Below are 18,461 nucleotides of genomic sequence, written 5' to 3' on the forward strand. Positions count from 1 at the left end.
TCAGGGCCAGTCCCCTCCACTGCTGACTATTGGCGATGTAGTGCAGTGTTTCTCTTCAGCATATAGCAAACCAGTCTGGATATTTTTGAACAAATGACGGAATTTGCTATCCCTGGGGACTTATGCCAAAATGCAGGTGGTGCATGTGTGTGTGAGAAACAGACAGGGTGGCAAAGACGCCTCTTAGTCCTGTATGTACCTCCTTGAAAGTATACTTTATTCAGCAGTGGTGTAAAGAGGAGACTCCTTTTTAGTAAGGGAACTACAAGGTGGGTGCACATCCCCCAACATCTACACGCATGGCTCTTTCTTCCCCTTCCTGTAGTGTGTGTAGTCAGTAAGCTTTATAAACCCCAAAAGAACAACGTTTGCCACTTTATTAAAGACACGCAGGGGAGGGGAGGGTGACACCTATGCAAAGTCTGAGCCAAAGCTGTGGCACAAATTCTAAAGAATCCAGGTAGCTGCTGTTCGGCAGATAAGGCCGGTGCAGAGCGCAGTCGTGATGGGGAACCCCTTTATGCTTCCTGGGGGACAGGACTCCAGCTGCTGCTTGCCGCCCTGTCCGTGATGGTCCTCCCCAGTCTAGGACATTTCTTCCTTGCCCACCTTTCACCAGCAGGCGTAAGGGCACAAGGGGTATTGGCTCCAGTCTGTCATGCTGCTCCCAGGGGGCCCCTGCGCCCCGAAGTCTGTGGGGAAAGCTGAGTAGCTCAGGGCTCTATACTGGGGCTGCGGAGGAACCACCCATTGGCCGAAGGCTTGGTCACGGGTGTAGGGGCTGCTGTACATCGGCCTTCGGGCTCCTGGCTTGCCTGCAGGGTCTACAGCATTGCCAGCCATCCCAGAGTAGTCCTGCAGTGGAGGCAGGGGAGTGGAAATGGATGGAAGATTTGTGGAGAAACCTTCTTGTCGTTTGGAGTCTTGTTCAGGAGCCATGGAAACGTCCAGCTGGTGTGCTCTGGTCCAAAATTCATTTAAAGACAGGGCATCCCGAAGGGAAGCTTGCATGGATGCATCACTTGCCTCAGGGAACCTAGGCATGTGGAGGGGGTGGGGGTGGGGGTAGGACACAGAAGGAAGGAAACAGAGAAGGTTGGGTGGCTTTTGTCCTGAGAAGCAGCCTGCTTGGAGTCATAATTAGGCTTCCTTTTATGCAACGTTGGGGGTGTCCTATTGGGGCAGGACGCATCCGTCCCCAAGCTGGCGCCCTCTAGATGTTTGGGACTACAACTGACTATTGGCCCTGCTGGCTGGGGCTGATAGGAGTTGTCCAAAACATCTGGAAGGCACCAGCTTGGGGAAGGCTGTTCTAGAGCCAGTTTGTTGCTGAAGGGACGGACGCCAACGGTGGGAGTAGCTGAGCAGACTTTGTGGAAGGACCAACTATCGACCCCTGCCTGGATCCTGACACTTCGTTGCTCAACCTGCTTGGCCCACTTGAGCTTCTACCTCCATTTTTACTCCCACAACCGCAGCATCCGGCCATCTCCTCACCACAAGGAGCCCCAGTGACAAAGCACCAAGGTAAACAGAATTCTTTTAGTAAACAAATGAGTAAAGTACCCATGGAAGATTCGCAACAGGGCAAAGAGACTAGCACAGGCAACGCTTCCTTGTCTTCTAGTAAACAACTATAAACAAATTCCCCACCTCCTAGTAAATAAATTGGTGTTACAGGTAAACAAACCCAATGACAGCAATAAATTCCAGTTATGAAAGTAGAAAGCCAGCAGAGGTGTGGGGCAAACCACCAAGATCTGAACGTGGTGTGGCAGGTTGGAGCTTTGTACACACCCTACGACCTCAGGTGCACATTGTGGGTTGTAAGGTGGGTTCAATGCCTTCTCCCAGGTTCAGATGACACACCAACCTGCACTGCAGTGCAAATCATAGAACTGTGGAGTTGGAGGGGACCACAAGGTTCATCTAGTCCAACCCTCTGCAATGTGCAGGAAAACCAATCCCTGAGAGGTGGCTGTCCAGCCTCTTCTTAAAAACCTCCAGGAATGGAAAACCCACAACCTGCCTGGGTGACCTGTTCCACTGTTATACAGACCTTATTGTCAGGAAGTTTTTCCTTATATTTAATTGAAATCTAGACAGCTATAACATATAAATGGTGGTCACATGAGCCAGGGCAAGGGGGACAGCCATGACGCTTTTGTCCAAATCCAGCCACTGTGTCCCCTTCCCATAGAGTGAGTCTGGCCGGGGGAGGGGGCAGGTGTGCGCTCCATAGTGCCTGCCCTGCCACCGGGAGTGGCGCTTCTGGAGAGGAGCCACTTGGCTCTCATCCTTGTGGAGTGGCAGCACTTGTAGAACCCTCCCCATGCCTTGCTGGGTGTGCATTAAGAGCGGGCAGGGGAGTTAAAGCAAGCGGACAAAGGAGTGGTTGGCAGAAAAGCAGAAGCAACCAGCCCCAGAGAGAGAGAGGCAAAGCGAATGGTAGGCCAGAGAGGAAAAGAGAAGAAAAGAGACAGAACACAAGTGTGTGTGTGTGTGTGTGTGTGTGTGTGTGTGTGTGTGTGTGTGTGTGTAAAAAAAAGTCAGTTTGAGTAAAAGGGGTCCTCTTGCATTCGCAGGGTTTGTATACAGGGCCCTCTCCACACCACCATCAAATCACAGATCACATCTGTCTCAGTGGTCTGAACCACAAATATCACAGAGCAAATGCTTTCCAGTCCTGTTAGGGTGCAAAAACATGGCTTCGCTTGACATCCCCACACCGCCATTGAATCACAGCGCCCCTCCGCCTGAGCTATTTCTCCCAACAGGCGTGAGAGCTTCATTGGCGAACGTAAAGCTTCCCGTCACAAAGTAGGGGGCCCAAATCCTAGTAAGTTGCCAGCTGGAGCAACGTTACAACTCCCCCCTCCCTTTCCTCTCTGCCCAGCAGAGATGGGCTGGCTCTTGCCTGTAGGCTTGGGTGGGGGAGGAGGAGGAGGAGGAGGTGGCTGGAGGCGGTGGCACTTGCTGGTCCTGGGCAGTTGGCGCTCTCTGCTCCACCTGTGCTGGAGGCCCTGCGGGGGCTGGGTGCAGGCTGTTTTGATCCAAGTGCCAGATGGGGTCACTCTCCTTCAGCCCCTCCATGTTTTCATCCCTTGGAAGATCTGACGCGCCGCACGGCAAAGAGAGAGAGGGAACAAAATCAGAGGGCAACCATTGTCTAGCGTGCAGGGCTCCATCTCCTTCCTTCTGCTGCTGCCCTGCACAGCCAGAGGCTTGGATTCTACAGCATGGGGCGCACCTGGCTGTTGCCCGATATTCGTAGCACTCTTGAGGCCTTGGGCCAGCTGCAGAGAGCGGCCTGAGGGGGTGCACGCAAGGCCTGCAGCCACCAGCAGGCTGCTGGAATCAAACGGTGACTGGATGCAAGAGAACTAGAGTGAATTCTGCAAAATAAGATCACTAGTGCATACTGGCATAATTTTTGTACAGACTGCATGGCTCAGCTTTTCGAGGGAGCAGAATTTCCTTAGCATAGAACTCTTTTTAGCTGGTTCCTGAAGCCAAAAGCAGTGCACAATCACTCTGGTTATTAAAATCAAACAAAACCCACTAGTAATACTCTGATTGCTTAGTTTCAATAGTCCTATTGAGATGTTCAAGCAAGCAGGCATATGGGCTTAAAGTTGGAATGGGAGGGGCGCGTGCTCCAGCCCCACTCCCAACATCCCCATTTTAGACCATGAAGTTGACCTATTAGAGCATGAACTCTTTGGGGCTTACAAGCACCTTCCCTGATCACATCTATATAGGGCTAATATGTGGCAGTGATGGAATTGTGAATGCCGTGACCAGTGCCATCATTTGGGCAGCTGGGGTGGGGGTCCCGTTGGGCCATCAGGCGCGTGCCCTGCCCTGCCCTCTGGCCCCGCCTCACAGCCAAGTCTCCAGCAAAAGGCAGCCCCAGGCCAGTCAAATAAGGAGGAACCCTACAATAATTGCAAACAGAGTTATTGTTGGTGAGAACAATTTGATGAGGCTAAGAAGCGAGCGGCTCAGACCCAGTTGGCACATTGCCAACAAACTGTGGGTTGTTGGAAATGCAGCAGGAGCCGAGGGACACGGTTGTTCACCCGTGCCAGCCAGCTTCCACTGTGATGAACAATCCAGATGTGTGGAGTTTTTTGTGACGTGTAAAAGTGGGCACTTGTGCCTATTCCATAGCAGACAACATAAACATCCATTTGCAGTGACCCATACACTGTACAGCTCACTGTAAAATGGGCTGGGGGGGGGGGTCATCCCCAATTGGAAATGGCTGAAAACTAACTGTCACTTGATATTAACATATCTCTGCATTTGCAGAATAAATGGATCTTTTAAAAAATAAAAAAGCTTTCCAAACATTTAATAAGGTTATTTGAATCTCTTTATTAATAGCACAAGAATCATTAAAAAGAACAAATTTCCTTTACAATAACTAACGCAAGTCACTGTCAAGATTTCCTGGCTCACCGCTGCATCCAGCTCAGAGCTCAGATTGGGTGCAACACATTCTCACATCATGGGTGACGGCCCACATGCCATTAATGGTGCAATATCATGTCTAACCAACGCTGATTTTAGATACAAGAGATTGCTTGGGTTCGCACAACATGGCAACCCATCCTGGGTTATTGTGTGAGGCAAGCAATGATGGGTTGTTGTGTCATCCAAACATGGACAGCTTCCCACAGGGTGGCTTATTTCCCCCCCCCCCCCAGCAAACCACCCTGACAAAACATGGCTAGTTCTTGGGGTTGTTTAACCTAGGGTGGGTTGGTGTGGCATCTGAACCCAGCAGAACCAACCCATCATGGGTTGCGATGATCAGACAGCAAGCTGCTCAGCAAGATTCCTGCATTGAGCAGGGGGTTGGACTCGATGGCCTTGTAGGCCCCTTCCAACTCTGCTATTCTATGATTCTATGAAGAGCAGGGGGAAAAACCCACTGCCAATCTCACCCATGCCACAATGACAGCCCCTCTAAAATGGCACTTTGGAGTGTCTGACACTTTTAAAGTATTTGTTCATGCCCTGACATTTGTGCATATGGGGCTGGAATATGTATTTGTATAACTGTATTTTTTCAGCCCCAGGAATCTGTGCCAGTGTCTTCATTTTTTTAAAAAAATATTATTTGTTGCTGGCTTCTCACAGTTGTGCAAGTGTGCACTTGTGGCTGTCAAAAATATATCTAGCCTTGTACCTTTCAGTTGTGAAAGGGAATGAAATGCAGCATGAAACATACCAATTGTCAAAAGGAGGGGGGGTGTTGGCTGATTTGATAGCTGTTGACTGTGTCAGGTTGAGGAAAGGGGTGAAGATTGGCCACTTAGCAAGATGACCCCAGGGCCGGTGCCAGACTATTTTGTGCCCTAGGCAAGGTGACCTACCTGCACACACACACAAAATTGCCAACTTCGATCCAGCTGTTCAAGAAGAGTTTCTGAACAATTGTATTTTCCTTTTATTATGTTTTTTCTGAAAACAGCTAATTTGTATAAAACAGTGACCCTTAAAGGGCAGCACTGCGCCCCTCTGAGGTCTGCGCCCTGGGCAGCTGCCTAGTTGGCCTAATGGTAGCACCGGCCCTGATGATCCCCCGGGGTTTAAATGTTGAGCTGACACTTGGGGGTGCCCAGCATCCATGCCACATTTTCCCCAGTCTGTGGCAAATCCTTTTAAAGGAGATCTATGCCCCCCCCCACCTTTTTTGCATCTTACACTTGCAGTAACCAAAAAATGTCAGGGGTGGGGGTGGAGAAGAGGAGAGAGCTCTTCCTTAGAAGGACTTCCTGGAAGTGCAGAATGGAAGCACGGCACCCCTGAAGTGCCAGCTCAACACTTAGAACCCTAGGGATAAACTTGGTGGGAAGGGAATCTAATCCTCTTTTCTTGACCTGTCAACTGTCAACAGTTGTCAAATGAGCCTATGTGCAGCCTTGTCTTGTCAAACCATGTCGATTTCGTACTGCAGCTCCTTTCCTTTAACAGCTGAAGCATGCAAGGCAATAAGCAAAGGTAATAGGCATTTTTAACAGCCACAAGTGAGCACATGCGCAACTGTGAAATTATTATTATTATTATTATTATTATTAATAATAATAATAATAATAATAATAATAATAATAATAATAATAATAAATGAAGACATTTGCGGAAAGTCCTGGGGCTGAAAAATACATATATTTTGTGCAAATGTTGGGGCCTGGAAAGAAAAAAGGCGGGGCACAAAAATAGGTTCATGTTCAAAGTGGGGACAGGACAGGCAGACAAGATGGGTTGTATTGCAGAGTGCCCTGGGATATGTGCTTCTGCTGGCTGGAGAACCAAGGGTGAAGGAAGAGAACAACCCGCGGTAAACCTGATCATCTGCATAGCTTGTCTACCAAGGTGGGTTGTTGTGGGCTCATAACAATTGACAATGCGTGAGTTCACCCAACTCTCTCTCTCTCTCTCTCTCTCTCTCTCTCTCTCACACACACACACACACACACACACACACACACACACACACATATATATGTACATGAAATATATGTACATGAATAAGGAACTAAAGGTGTGCACCCCACAATAAGTTTTGGGCCACCCCAAACATGAGGAAGATGATCTATTGAAACATCTACCTATCTAAAACCATTTCTAGGCTGCCCCCTTTTCACAATCAGGACACATGCTCCGGAAATGCCACTCTAGTGTGTCACTTGCTCATCTTACCTGGTTGCTGCACACCAGATTTGGGTTCTTCCATCACTGTCCTCTTTTGACCTTTGGCTGGGCTGTTCCGCTGGACTCTCCCCTCCCTGAGAAAAGGGCACCAAATGGTGGACATTTTGGAGCCAATGCTTCTAGAAGCCCTTCAAAATCCTGCTAGACAGCGCTTTGGCAAAGTGCCTTACCGGCTGCAATACCTCCCTGCAGGGCTGGTCACAGAGAGGCTGAGGGACGGCCACAGCACAAGCAGGCAGCTGGAGGGACTGTTTGCACTGTGCTGCTCCCAGACTGGCCCACAGCCCTGCCAGGTTGCCCCCATTAAGTGAAGCAAACCGAGGAGACTCCCCTTCACCCAAAGCACCGTCCTGTGCAAGCACCGCTCCCACCAGCAGCCAGAGAGAGGGGAGACCTCCACACGTACCTCAGTGTATTCTTCCCATGTTCTCTGAAGCCCTTAGCAAAAGGATTGTTGTAGATCTTGAGTTTTGTGATCTTCAAAGAAAGAGAGGCAGTCTGGAGTCAACACCCACACCCACTTCCAGGGCCAGAGTTTTCCTTATCCCCATACAGTATTTGCAATGTGGTTTAGGACCCTTTTCTGCATTTGCAGATAAATGCGGAAAAGTCTCAGCATCCCAGAACATGTGCAGTCTGTGCAGAGCCAGGATTTGAACTGGGCTCTGCTCACACGCCTCTGCTTTGCTGGGGCTGCCAGAGGGAAAAGGCGTGACAGGCAGCAGTTCGAACAAACAGATGCCTGGTGCCCAAGAGGACATGTCCAGGCTCGAAATGCTGCCCATTTGGAATGCAGGCCCACAACTGGAGAAGCCACCATGGCGTGGCAAGGTGTAGGGGCCACAGCGTTGGAGCTGCAGGGGGAGCCAGGCTGAGGTGCAGCTGGGCAGTGGAGAAGTTGGGGTATCCAGCGGCAGCAGCGGCATTGTCCATGGCCAGCCTCTGCCCTCTTGCCAAGGGTCTGATCTCCAAGACTGGCACCAGGCTGCATTTCTATCTGCAGATGCACTAACAAGATCCCACCTTCTCATTTTGGTATGCAGTGACTGAGGTGAAGGCCGTCTCTGAGAAGCTGTAGGTCTGGAAGAGACTCCAGCAGGTGCTAAACAAGTCATCTGCCTGCATGACATGGAAACGAGGTTTGTAGCGATGCATGGAGTGAAGGATGACCTGGTGGTGGCAGGGGAGAGAGAGAGAGAGAGAGAGAGAGAGATTCACTTGGCAGACCTCACCCCAGTGAGGGAGCAGCTCACCCCAGGGCTGCTCACCCCAGCAGCCGTGCCCTGTGGGTGTGGGGGGATGTGGACGGAGCCCTTTCTGCATGCCAACTGTCGTGCTGCTGGGGGTGGAGAGCTTCTGGTCCTGGGATGCTCAAGGTCCCAGACACAATGCCCAAATCCCAAATGTTACCTTTAAAATGGACGCATGACCATGTCTGAAAGCACTCTGCACATGCCCTGAACCACTTCCAGCTATTCTTATGTCAGCCATTCCAAGGCTGCATCATGGGTGCAGAAGATCTGAGGAACTAATGGCTTTGCTCAAGACGTGTAGAGAGGCTGAAAGAGGCAGCTGGCCAAGACGCCTCTGCCTGGAAGGCTCCAGGATGGGGATGGGGCCAGAGGGACAGATGGCAGAGAAGGGCGTCTTCTGCGGGAGGCATCTTCGGTGGAGCGAGAGAGGCAGGAGGGCCACCAAGCTTTGCTTAAACGAACACGGGGTGGGGGTGGGGGTGGGGGTGGGGCTTCCCTTCTCCAGGGAATGGAGCAACCCTAGGGATGCTCTCCTGCTCCTGGGCAATCCCGCTGTGGTGATGTGGCTCAGATGCCAGATTTTGGGTGCCATTTAGAGGTGCAGCAGAGAGGGAAACAGGCAGGGCTTTGGGCAGAAAACTATCCGCATCCATGGTAGCGCCAAAACCCCTCCTCCCCCAGCCTAGCCCCCTCCCATTTCCCTGCACAAGTGCCTCCCCCCATCTCAACATGCATACGTGGCCATGCTGGTCCAGGGTGTTGTTGGTCAGCTTGAGCTTTTGGAAGGAGACGGCCTCCTTCATCCAGTGGCCGCCGAGCGCGGGGGAGTCCGGGTGGGCATATGTCCGGCAGGGGGGCTGGGGCTCTGCTTTGCCAGCAACTTCCCACTGATCCTTGTTCCACTGGGGGTGCAGGAGAGAGGGAGGGAGAGAGAGAGGGAGGGAACGTCTACACCAGCCCTATATCCCAGGATCGCCCCTGGATTGTCCCTGTGCATCCAAATGCCACACAGGGGATCCTGGGAGCAGGCAGGGACGATCCCTCTGTTTTCCTGGGATAACCCTTAGGTGTAGAAAGGGCCAGAGAAGTGGCAAGAAATCTCACCTATTGCACACCTTTTGCAAGTCAGGCTGAGCGCTCTCAGGTACTGCCCAGCGGACATGACTTCTAGTTGCGCTTGCACTGATCAGTCAGCACAACATCCACTTCTCCACAACATCCGCTTCCAACCTGGGCTGTGAGAAACATTTTATGGGTGTATTTCTTGCAGCCCAGTTTGGAAATCCAGCCACTGAAAGGTGCTGCCATGTGGATGTGCTGCCTGCATCAGAGGCAACCGGATTGTGCCATCACTCCTGAGACAGAGATGTAACTCGCACAGCAGGAGTGCAGCAGGATGGGAGAGCCACGGGCTCACGCGGGGCACAACAGAGATCAACACCTCCCACTTGAAACAAAGCAGAGTGCTCTGAAGGCTGGGAAATGCTGCTCTACAAGTTACCTGCACGTTTACAAGGGCTCTGCAACCCTGACTGGCTCCAGCTGCCTCAAAACACAGGAGGAAGCCATCCCACCTCTTCTCTCAACAACCTTGTCTGGAGCTCTTGCAGAAGAAAAGACTTTGGTATCCGATGGGGGGGGGGTTTGAAGACGGAGCCCCACTCCCCACCACCTTCCCTGTTCCTGCTTATTGCAGACAGGGACCTACATTTTGCTATGCTAGTTTGAATGAGCAGGCAGACACCCCCACTCCAATCCCACTGGCTACACAAAGCAACAAGGGTGCTTTGAAATAAGCTCCCCCAAAGACCTAGACCTCCAGTGTGCTGAAACAATGTGCTTCCCTATGGAGAAAAGCATTTACCTTGTACCTGAAGTTGTCCATTGGCACAAAGTCTACCAGCATGAGATATTTGGCGTAAGGAATCAAGCCAGTGACTTTGATCTTGCATTGTGGAAACATTCGCCTGCAGAAGGGGAAAACAGCCTCGTTCATGCAGGTGTCTCTATTTTTGAGCTTTTAAAATGGCCCCACGATGAGAGCACCCAGCCTCAGCTAATGGACAGCGTTCAACTCCAAAGCAAATGGCGTTCATGTTTCTTCCCATGCAAGCTTCGTTGGAAAAGTGCCAAGAAGGAGGGCAGCAGGAGCCTTGCCTTGAGGGACCACTGGCCCATAAGAGCCTGTGAATGGCAGCATCTCCCTGGTCTTCTTAGGACAGAGATGGGAACATGTGGACCTCCAGATGTCATTGAGGTTGCAACTCCCATTATCCTCACCGTTGGTGCTGAGAATGATGGGAGCTGCAGTCCACCAACTTCTGAAGGGGCAGGAGTTCACCACCACCACCACTAGGGGCAGTCAGACACTCTGAGGATGGATTCACCTTGCCAGATTTTGACTGAAAACACTCTAGGAATGGAGAAGTGGCATCTTTGATTTCCACTTCAGGAGAGGAACTGTAGCTGTAGGGCAGGGATCCCCTTTCAATGAATCATCCTGAGAAAGAAGTTATTCTGACAACACACGTGGGTCTGCGAGTCTTCCTGATCAGGACTTGTGTCATGTGCCTGGCATCACATTCCATGTACAACGCCAAGTGGGGGTGGGGTGGGAATATGTGGGCAAGGCCCTGGTCATGTGCCTTGTCAATGCTGCTATCCATCTGTCATTGCCAAATCATTTTTAAGGAATGGACTGAAGCAGAATATGGAAGTGTGGTGTAGAAGTGAGATGGCAAATGCAGATGTGAAGGAATTTGCAGCTTGCTCTTCAGCAAGAACAATGTGGTTTGTATGAGGCAAGGTGCAGGGGCCCCTCCAATTGCAATGCTTTTCTGCCATGGCATGTGCTCCATCACTGCTGCGGGGGGCTCTGGGGTGGGGGTTTCAGAACAGAGCAAAACAGGGCACAGCTCACCGGCCAGACTTGGTGATAATCATCTCCGTGCCCACTTGGTGGAATTTGGCCCAGAGGTCCCTGTCCTCAAGGGTGACGACGACAGAGCTGTGACAAGAGGAGGCCTCCAAAGGGTCAGTGAGAGCATCTGTGTCTTGCAAGGACAGGAAGGAAGAACCAAGTGGTGAGAAAAGCTGCTACCGTGGCTTTGCAGGTAGAAAGCAGAGGGAGTTTCATGGCTCATTCTCTCCTCTGCCTCCTCATTGCCTCCCTGCAGGTGAAGCCTGCAAGGATTGGTTCTATACACTGACCACTATTTTAACTTTTGAGGTTCCTGCAGCAGGAAGAGTTCAGAAGAAAATGTCCCTAAGGACAAGAGACACCCTCTTATTTTTTTAAGCTCTTACTTACATCACCCACAAATGGGATCCCAAGGAACATGGGTGTGTGTTCAGGATTTCTCTTTCAGAAAATGCTTCAGACATTTTTTTTTTTTTTAATGGAAGGAGACGGAAAAAACCTGAAATTAAAAATGATGCAAGGACGAGAAAAGGGAGGCAATTTTAGATATTCATGACAGAAATCCTGTAGCCATCAGCTGAACAAAGGTCATCCATGACCATAATTTTAATGGGGATTGTTCATTTTTCTTTGTCTGCTGTGTTTCCTCCAGAGAGAGAGAGAGAATGAACCTGAACAGATTCACAACTTTGTCTTTCTAAATTATAGCTTCCAAATCGCGTGAGGTACTGGTTCCCCTCTACTTGGCACTGTTTAGGCCTCATCATAAGTACTGCATCCAGTTTTGGGCACCACACTTCAAGAAGGATGCAGACAAGCTGGAGGGAGTTCAGAGGAGGGCAATGAGGATGGTCTGGAAACAAGCGATGAGAGACTGAAAGAACTGGGCATGTTAGCCTGGAGAAGAGAAGTTTGAGGGGAGACATGATAGTACCCTTCAAATACTTGAAAGACTGTCACACAGAGGGGGGCCAGGATCTCTTCTCGATCATCTCAGAGTGCAGGACACGGAATAACGGGCTCAAGTTACAGGAAGCCAGATTCCAGCTGGACATCAGGAAAAACTTCCTGACTGTTAGAGCAGTATGACAATGGAACCAATGACCTAGGGAGGTGGTGGGCTCTCCCACACTAGAGGCATTCAAGACGTAGCTGGGCAGTCTTCTGTCAGGTGTGTTTTAAGGAGGATTCCTGCATTGAGCAGGGTGTTGGACTCAATGGCCTTTTAGGCCCTTTCCAACTCTACTATTCTATGCTTCTATGAACCGTTTAATAACAAAACCCATCTGCAAACAATTCAGCTCTATGCATGAAATGCCCATGGCTCCATATAACAAAAACACAACATACTTCTGTGCCTTTGGCCCTCTATCGTCTACTTTAATTCAGGATTAATTACCTCTTTAAGAAGTCACACCCACTTAATGGATAATATTAAATTGCTAAAAGTTCTTTATTGCAGGGTACAAAAAATGGGGGGGCACTTTGGTGGAGGAGAGGATTAAGAGAAATGTTAGGTGAGGCAGTTGCTGCAACCAACATACCTCTGGGACGGATGAACGGCCCTTGTGTTGCCACCTTAAAAAGAAAAAAAGAAAAAAGAAAATTGGGATGATTTGAATAATAGGACTCTCTTTGGAGCATCAGACCATTTTATAATAATAATAACAACAATAATAATAATAATGGCGGTTGTCAGCAGCGGTGGCACCATGCATTTGCTCCGCGATAGTGCTGGGTGCTGATGCCAGGCTGAGATGATTTGGCACAAGAGCTTTTTAAAAATTGGCAGCAATTGCGGCAGCAAGGAAGCAAGTTTCCAAGTCTCACAGAACTTTATTCAGGCTGGCAAGAAGCCCTCCCTGGAGCCTCCCATTTGTAACGGATCCCTCTCTTACTCACTAGACGCAGTTCTTTTGGGGAAACAGCATTCAAAGCTAGAGCTAAAAGGTTCCCTATTTTTAGGGCAGAGGTCCCCAACGTTCACTGCCAAGGCCCCCTTCAGTGTGAGCCCAATCCCAACCTGCTCACCCAAATTTAGTAGGGGAAGGTAACTCTGAAGCCCCCATGGGGCTGCCTTTCTGACACGCTCCTCCGTACCGCAGGAGGAGATACACAATTGCAGTTGCTCTGCCCTAGGAAGAGACACATGCAGAGGCTCCCGGGCTTTAGACCAAGATCAAGAAGTGGACTAAAGCACAAACAGATTTTGGTAAGAGGCACGTTGGCGCCTTTTGGAGAGCAAAGGGAGGGTAGCAGCGCAGGCGCTTCTGTGTCTTTGCCGCCTTACAACCACATCGTGCTCCCAAGAGGGCTGGCCTTGGAGGCTGCCGAGTGCAGAATTTTAGCCAATCTCACCCTATATGGGCCAGATTCACGCAACACACTCACCCACCATGGGTTACTGTGCTGCTTGAATGCAGCACATTTTCGCAGGGTGGGTTATCGTATTGTCTGAATGCAGTGACATATGAACTGGGAGCAGCTCTCCAGCGTCTTTGCCAGCATGGGATTGAACCTAAGATCTTCTATGTGCAAAGCCTCCTCCCAAAGTCTCAGGCAAGACATTTCTGGAAACAAGTAATAAGATGCAACAAGGCAACCAGGACACACACTTTTTCTTGCTTGCTTTTTGTCTTTCGTTTTTCCTCTCTCTTTTTTGCAAAACGAAAGGTTGTTTTTTTAAAAAAAGACACAACACCCCTTCTGTCTAAATTCTACCTGAATTCAGCTGAAGTTAGTGGAAAATTTATCCCAGTCCAGACACACCAGTCTAATTCATTAAGGAAGTTAGATACGCTAATGCAATACCAATTCAAGGTTCTGTACAATTGGTATCTAACCTCTCTGAAAAGAAAGCCAAATAGAGGAATTTCCCTTAATACTACTGAGGTTTTTCTTGGCTTATATAACCAATTGAGTGTATATTAAATACCAGGAGATGATTAGCAATTTAATTATAAGAGCACAAAATGAAAAACTATCCCCCCCCCCACAAAAAAAGGTGAAGAATCAAGACCAATGATAGAAGACTGGTTAAAATACATGGAATACACTTTATATGATAAAGATAATGCATATGCTTAGATTCCAGGACAGATTACATAATACTAAAATAAATAATAATAATAATAATAATAATAATAATAATAATAATAATGTAGAATCATAGAATAGTAGAGTTGAAAGGGGCCTATAAGGCCACCGAGTCCAACCCCCTGCTCAATGCAGGAATCCACCCTAAAGCACGCTGACAGATGGCTCTCCAGCTGCCTCCTGAATGCCTCTAGTGTGGGAGAGCCCACAACCTCCCTAGGTAACTGGTTCCATTGTCCTACTGCTCTAACAGTCAGGAAAGTTTTTCCTGATGTCCAGTCGGAATCTGGCTTCCTTTAACTTGAGCCTGTTATTCTGTGTCCTGCACTCTGGGAGGATCGAGAAGAGATTCTGGCCCTCCTCTGTGTGACAACCTTTCAAGTATTTGAAGAGTGCTCTCATGTCTCCCCTCAGTCTTCTCTTCTCCAGGCTAAACATGCCCAGTTCTTTCCGTCTATCTTCATAAGGTTTTGTTTCCAGACTCCTAGTCAAAACATTGTAGTCAAAGCATACGGTTTGAGGAATCAGTTGTTTTAAGTATAAGGTAGGAGTCAATATTTGGTATTTTATGTCAATGTCACATAATTTTGTGGATAAATTCGTTTGGTATTACTTGAAATGAAAGAATTGAGAGATGTGTTTGGGGAAATACACAATTTAGTTGATAAAAAATTAGTTGTTGATGAAAACTAATTAAGAATTGTGCGTGTATGTGTGCGGGTGGGTGGGTGGGGGGTTGTTCCAGCCCCAGCCCCTCCCCCTCCTTTGCTAGCATGTCAGCAGGAGCCTGGTCCTCGCCCGGGTGGCTCAGCGGAGTCTGTCCAGACAAGCCAGCAAGGACGGTCGACCGCGGCCTGCGCTCCCCTGGCCTGCGTTCGACGAGAGTTCTAGCGCGGGACCTCGAGAGCAACAGGCGGGAGATGCTGCCGGCGCCCGGGCACCCGCGCATCCCACCAGCCCCAAGGGGCCCGCGGCGCACGGAACAGCCGGCGGGGTCGGGGGGCGCGCGTGCCTCCCTCGCTCGGTGGCGCTCGCCCTGCCTGAGCGCTCGGAAGGGGCATGATGCCGACCTTCGTGCGGACACCCGCTCGGCAGAGCCCACGGCAGCCCAGGACTCCTGAGCTCGGGGGGCTGCTGCTGCCCCATATCAGCCCCCCAAAGAAGCACGCGGGAGGCGGGCGGCAAGAAGCCCTTTGCCTCCGGACCACCAGTCACGGGAGGGGGAAGGCGCTGGGTGGGTGAGGGGGTGGGCGCCTCCCAGCCCAAGGCACAGCCTCCCCCGGCCGCCGAGGGCAAGGCAGCTGCCCGTGCCAGGCGCCGCCCGCAACCACGGCGCCTGCACCGCCCGCCCGGCCCAGCCGCGCGCCCTCGGGGGAAGCCGGCGAACTTTCCAGCCGATGCGAAGCTCGCTGCCCTCGGTGGGGGCAGCCTTGGCCGGCAGACGCCTCGCGCCCGCCCAGGGGGCCCCCTTGGCCGAGCGGGGCCGCCGCCGCCGCCGCCGCCGCCCCACACTCCCCGGCCAGAGCGAGCCCCGCCGCCACCTACCCGGCACGGCGTGCATGGTGTCCCCGGGCGCCGGGGCGGCCCGGAGTCCGGCTGCAGCTGCCTGCACCCCTCCCGGGACCCGCTGGGCGCAGCCTGGAGGCGAGGGCGGCCGCGCGGCGCTTATGAAGGCGAAGCTGCGGGGAGGAGCCGGGGTAGACCTCTGCCCCCCGCCCGGCCGCCTCTGAAGTCCGAAGGGGGCCGGCGCGCTGGCGCGTGCTGCAGCCGTCGAGGCAGGCCCGATGAGCCCGCCGCCCCCCACCCACCCACCAGGGCGGCCCGGAGCAGCTCCCAAGCGCAGAGAGCCGGGAGGGGTGCTGTTGTCCCCTGCCTCCTGGGGGAGGGGCTCCATGCCATCCCTGTCTCCTCCACCCGCCCTTTGGAAGGCAAGGGCCAGCGCACCCGTTGGCGAGGAGGCAAGGGAGCCATGGAGAGGGGGTGCTGCAGCCCTCCACCCCCTCTGGACAACGAGCAGCTGCCGGAGCCAGCAGGCTGAAGCCCCCTTCCTTGCCTCTGCAACAGCCCTCTGCCCTCAAGCGTTGCTGGCAGGAGCCGGGCAGAGGCAAGCGGCATGAATGACAGTGAAAAGCCCCTCTATTTGGGGGCAGCCTTCCAGGCCCTGTCCCTGTGCCCCCCCAAACAGCATGTACCCTGAGGGTTCTGCTCAGCTCACCCTGGCAACAGGCCTATGAGGAGCCTTGAAGTGGAGGGAGTTGGTGGCTGGCTCCGGGTCCCCAATGACGGAGCAGGGTCAAACCCACAAATCCAAGTCCTGAGCCATGCAGCAGGTTATCTGCCCAGAAGTGTTATTCATCTGAACATGGGGTGGCTCCCTTCTTGCAGCTGCAAAGCTCCCCCCGCCCCCGGTTGTGTTCCAGGCAAAGCCCTCCCCACAGGCTCCCCTCTGAGGACTGTTGCTTGCTGAGCCTTCCTCAGAAGTGCCTGAAGGAAGGGGATCGCCAAAGAGGGGGGACCTCTTGCTACCTTTGGGCCCCATGGTGGTGTCTCTCTGCCACCTACTCTTTATATGCAGCCTGGCACCAAACCGGCCTGAGAGAGGCAGCCAGCCTTGGAGAGGGAGCAGCATCAGCATCAGGAGGAGGAGGCCCCAGTCATGGAGACCTTGGAGAGGGAGCAGCAGCAGCATCAGGAGGAGGAGGCCCCAGTCATGGAGACCTTGGAGAGGGAGCAGCAGCAGCATCAGGAGGAGGAGGCCCCAGTCATGGAGACCTTGGAGAGGGAGCAGCAGCAGCATCAGGAGGAGGAGGCCCCAGTCATGGAGACCTTGGAGAGGGAGCAGCAGCAGCATCAGGAGGAGGAGGCCCCAGTCATGGAGACCTTGGAGAGGGGGCAGCAGCAGCATCAGGAGGAGGAGGCCCCAGTCACAGAGACCTTGGAGAGGGAGCAGCAGCAGCAGCAGCAGGAGGAGGCCCCAGTCATGGAGACCTTGGAGAGGGGGCAGCAGCAGCATCAGGAGGAGGAGGCCCCAGTCACAGAGACCTTGGAGAGGGAGCAGCAGCAGCATCAGGAGGAGGAGGCCCTAGTCACGGAGACCTTGGAGAGGGAGCAGCATCAGCATCAGGAGGAGGAGGCCCCAGTCACAGAGACCTTGGAGAGGGAGCAGCATCAGCATCAGGAGGAGGAGGCCCCAGTCATGGAGACCTTGGAGAGGGAGCAGCAGCAGCATCAGGAGGAGGAGGCCCCAGTCATGGAGACCTTGGAGAGGGGGCAGCAGCAGCATCAGGAGGAGGAGGCCCCAGTCACAGAGAACTTGGAGAGGGAGCAGCAGCAGCAGCAGCAGGAGGAGGCCCCAGTCATGGAGACCTGCCACATCCCCACAAGAGATTTGACTTCAGGCTCCTCAGAGCCAGCAGTCAGGGAAGCCAAGTGCTGGTAGCCAAGCCTGGGCCTCACAGCACCCTTGGAAAGCTGACAGTAGGCAATAATGGTGGCGCGGGTGGGGGGGGGACCCTTCCGTTGGGAGCTGATTGTGGAATCTATTCAACCATGCCCACCTGCCTGCCTGCCTGCTGGGGGTCTCTGCTGCTAGTTGGCTAGTCAGCAGCCTCTCTCGCAAAGAGAGGAGTTCAGGGGGCCTGGGGATTTTTCCTTGCAAATTCAGAGAAAGGGTTTTTCTTTCTCCTTCGAACTTTCCCTTCCGTACTAGTTAGCAGTATTGAGGCCCAAAGGGAAAGACTTAGCAGCCACTTGACAACCCTAGAAAAGGCAAATGCAAACCACAGGAGCTCTGTCAAGCATCCCCCTGTACCCCCCCCACTCCACTTTCTGCTTCACAGCAACGGGGAGAAAGTTCTCCTTGCCCAGCAGGACCTCCTTATTTCCTTCCTTCCTTCCTTCCTTCCTTCCTTCCTTCCTTCCTTCCTTCCTTCCTTGTTTTGTTGTTTCTTATGGCTTGGAGTGGAGTCTTGAGATTGAAATGGTTATGATTTGCTGAAAGCAAACCTAATTTTTCCTGCAATCCTACACACAGTTACTTGTGAGTAAGCCTCACTGAAATCAGTGGGACTTACTTCCAAGTAAACAGGCCTAACAGGATTGTGCTGTTTGTTAACTACGCTTGTGTTAAAAAGGGGGGGCATGCAGAACAACGAGCAAACTCCCCTTCCTGCCACACAATGAGCAACCCAGAAGCTGCTCTGCCCGGGCCATCCACCCATCCACCCATCCATCCATCCACCCATCCATCCATCCATCCATCCATCCCCAGAGCGCTGGCAGCAGTCACAGAAGCCCCTGAAGGCAGCAGCAGGAGGAGATGCTGGTGGTTCCTGGTCACTCATGGATGTTAGCGGGTCAATTTAACGACACCATGCTCAAACAGGAGAACTTCTGTAGTCCCCCCTTATTCCATTTTAAAATACATCACTGATAAATGGCATGAAATTGGCAGCGTGTAAAGCTGGCAT

General features: G+C 52.1%; 1 protein-coding gene across 1 annotated transcript; it reads right to left on the bottom strand.

The window, feature by feature from the left end:
* Nucleotides 1-554: 554 nt before the first annotated feature.
* Nucleotides 555-15,570, bottom strand: LOC134410861 (T-box-containing protein TBX6L-like). The gene is made up of 9 exons (XM_063144371.1): nucleotides 15,538-15,570; nucleotides 10,897-11,029; nucleotides 9,841-9,943; nucleotides 8,714-8,878; nucleotides 7,747-7,893; nucleotides 7,130-7,200; nucleotides 6,712-6,797; nucleotides 2,974-3,113; nucleotides 555-1,104 (listed from the first exon to the last, which is right to left on the bottom strand). Exons 1-9 carry the CDS (start codon nucleotides 15,551-15,553, stop codon nucleotides 613-615), a joined length of 1,353 nt encoding a protein of 450 aa, XP_063000441.1. The 5' UTR covers nucleotides 15,554-15,570; the 3' UTR covers nucleotides 555-612.
* Between the last annotated feature and the right edge of the window lie 2,891 nt (nucleotides 15,571-18,461).

The sequence above is a fragment of the Elgaria multicarinata genome, chromosome 18 (assembly GCF_023053635.1).
Source record: "Elgaria multicarinata webbii isolate HBS135686 ecotype San Diego chromosome 18, rElgMul1.1.pri, whole genome shotgun sequence".
Classification (NCBI taxonomy): Eukaryota; Metazoa; Chordata; class Lepidosauria; order Squamata; family Anguidae; genus Elgaria; species Elgaria multicarinata.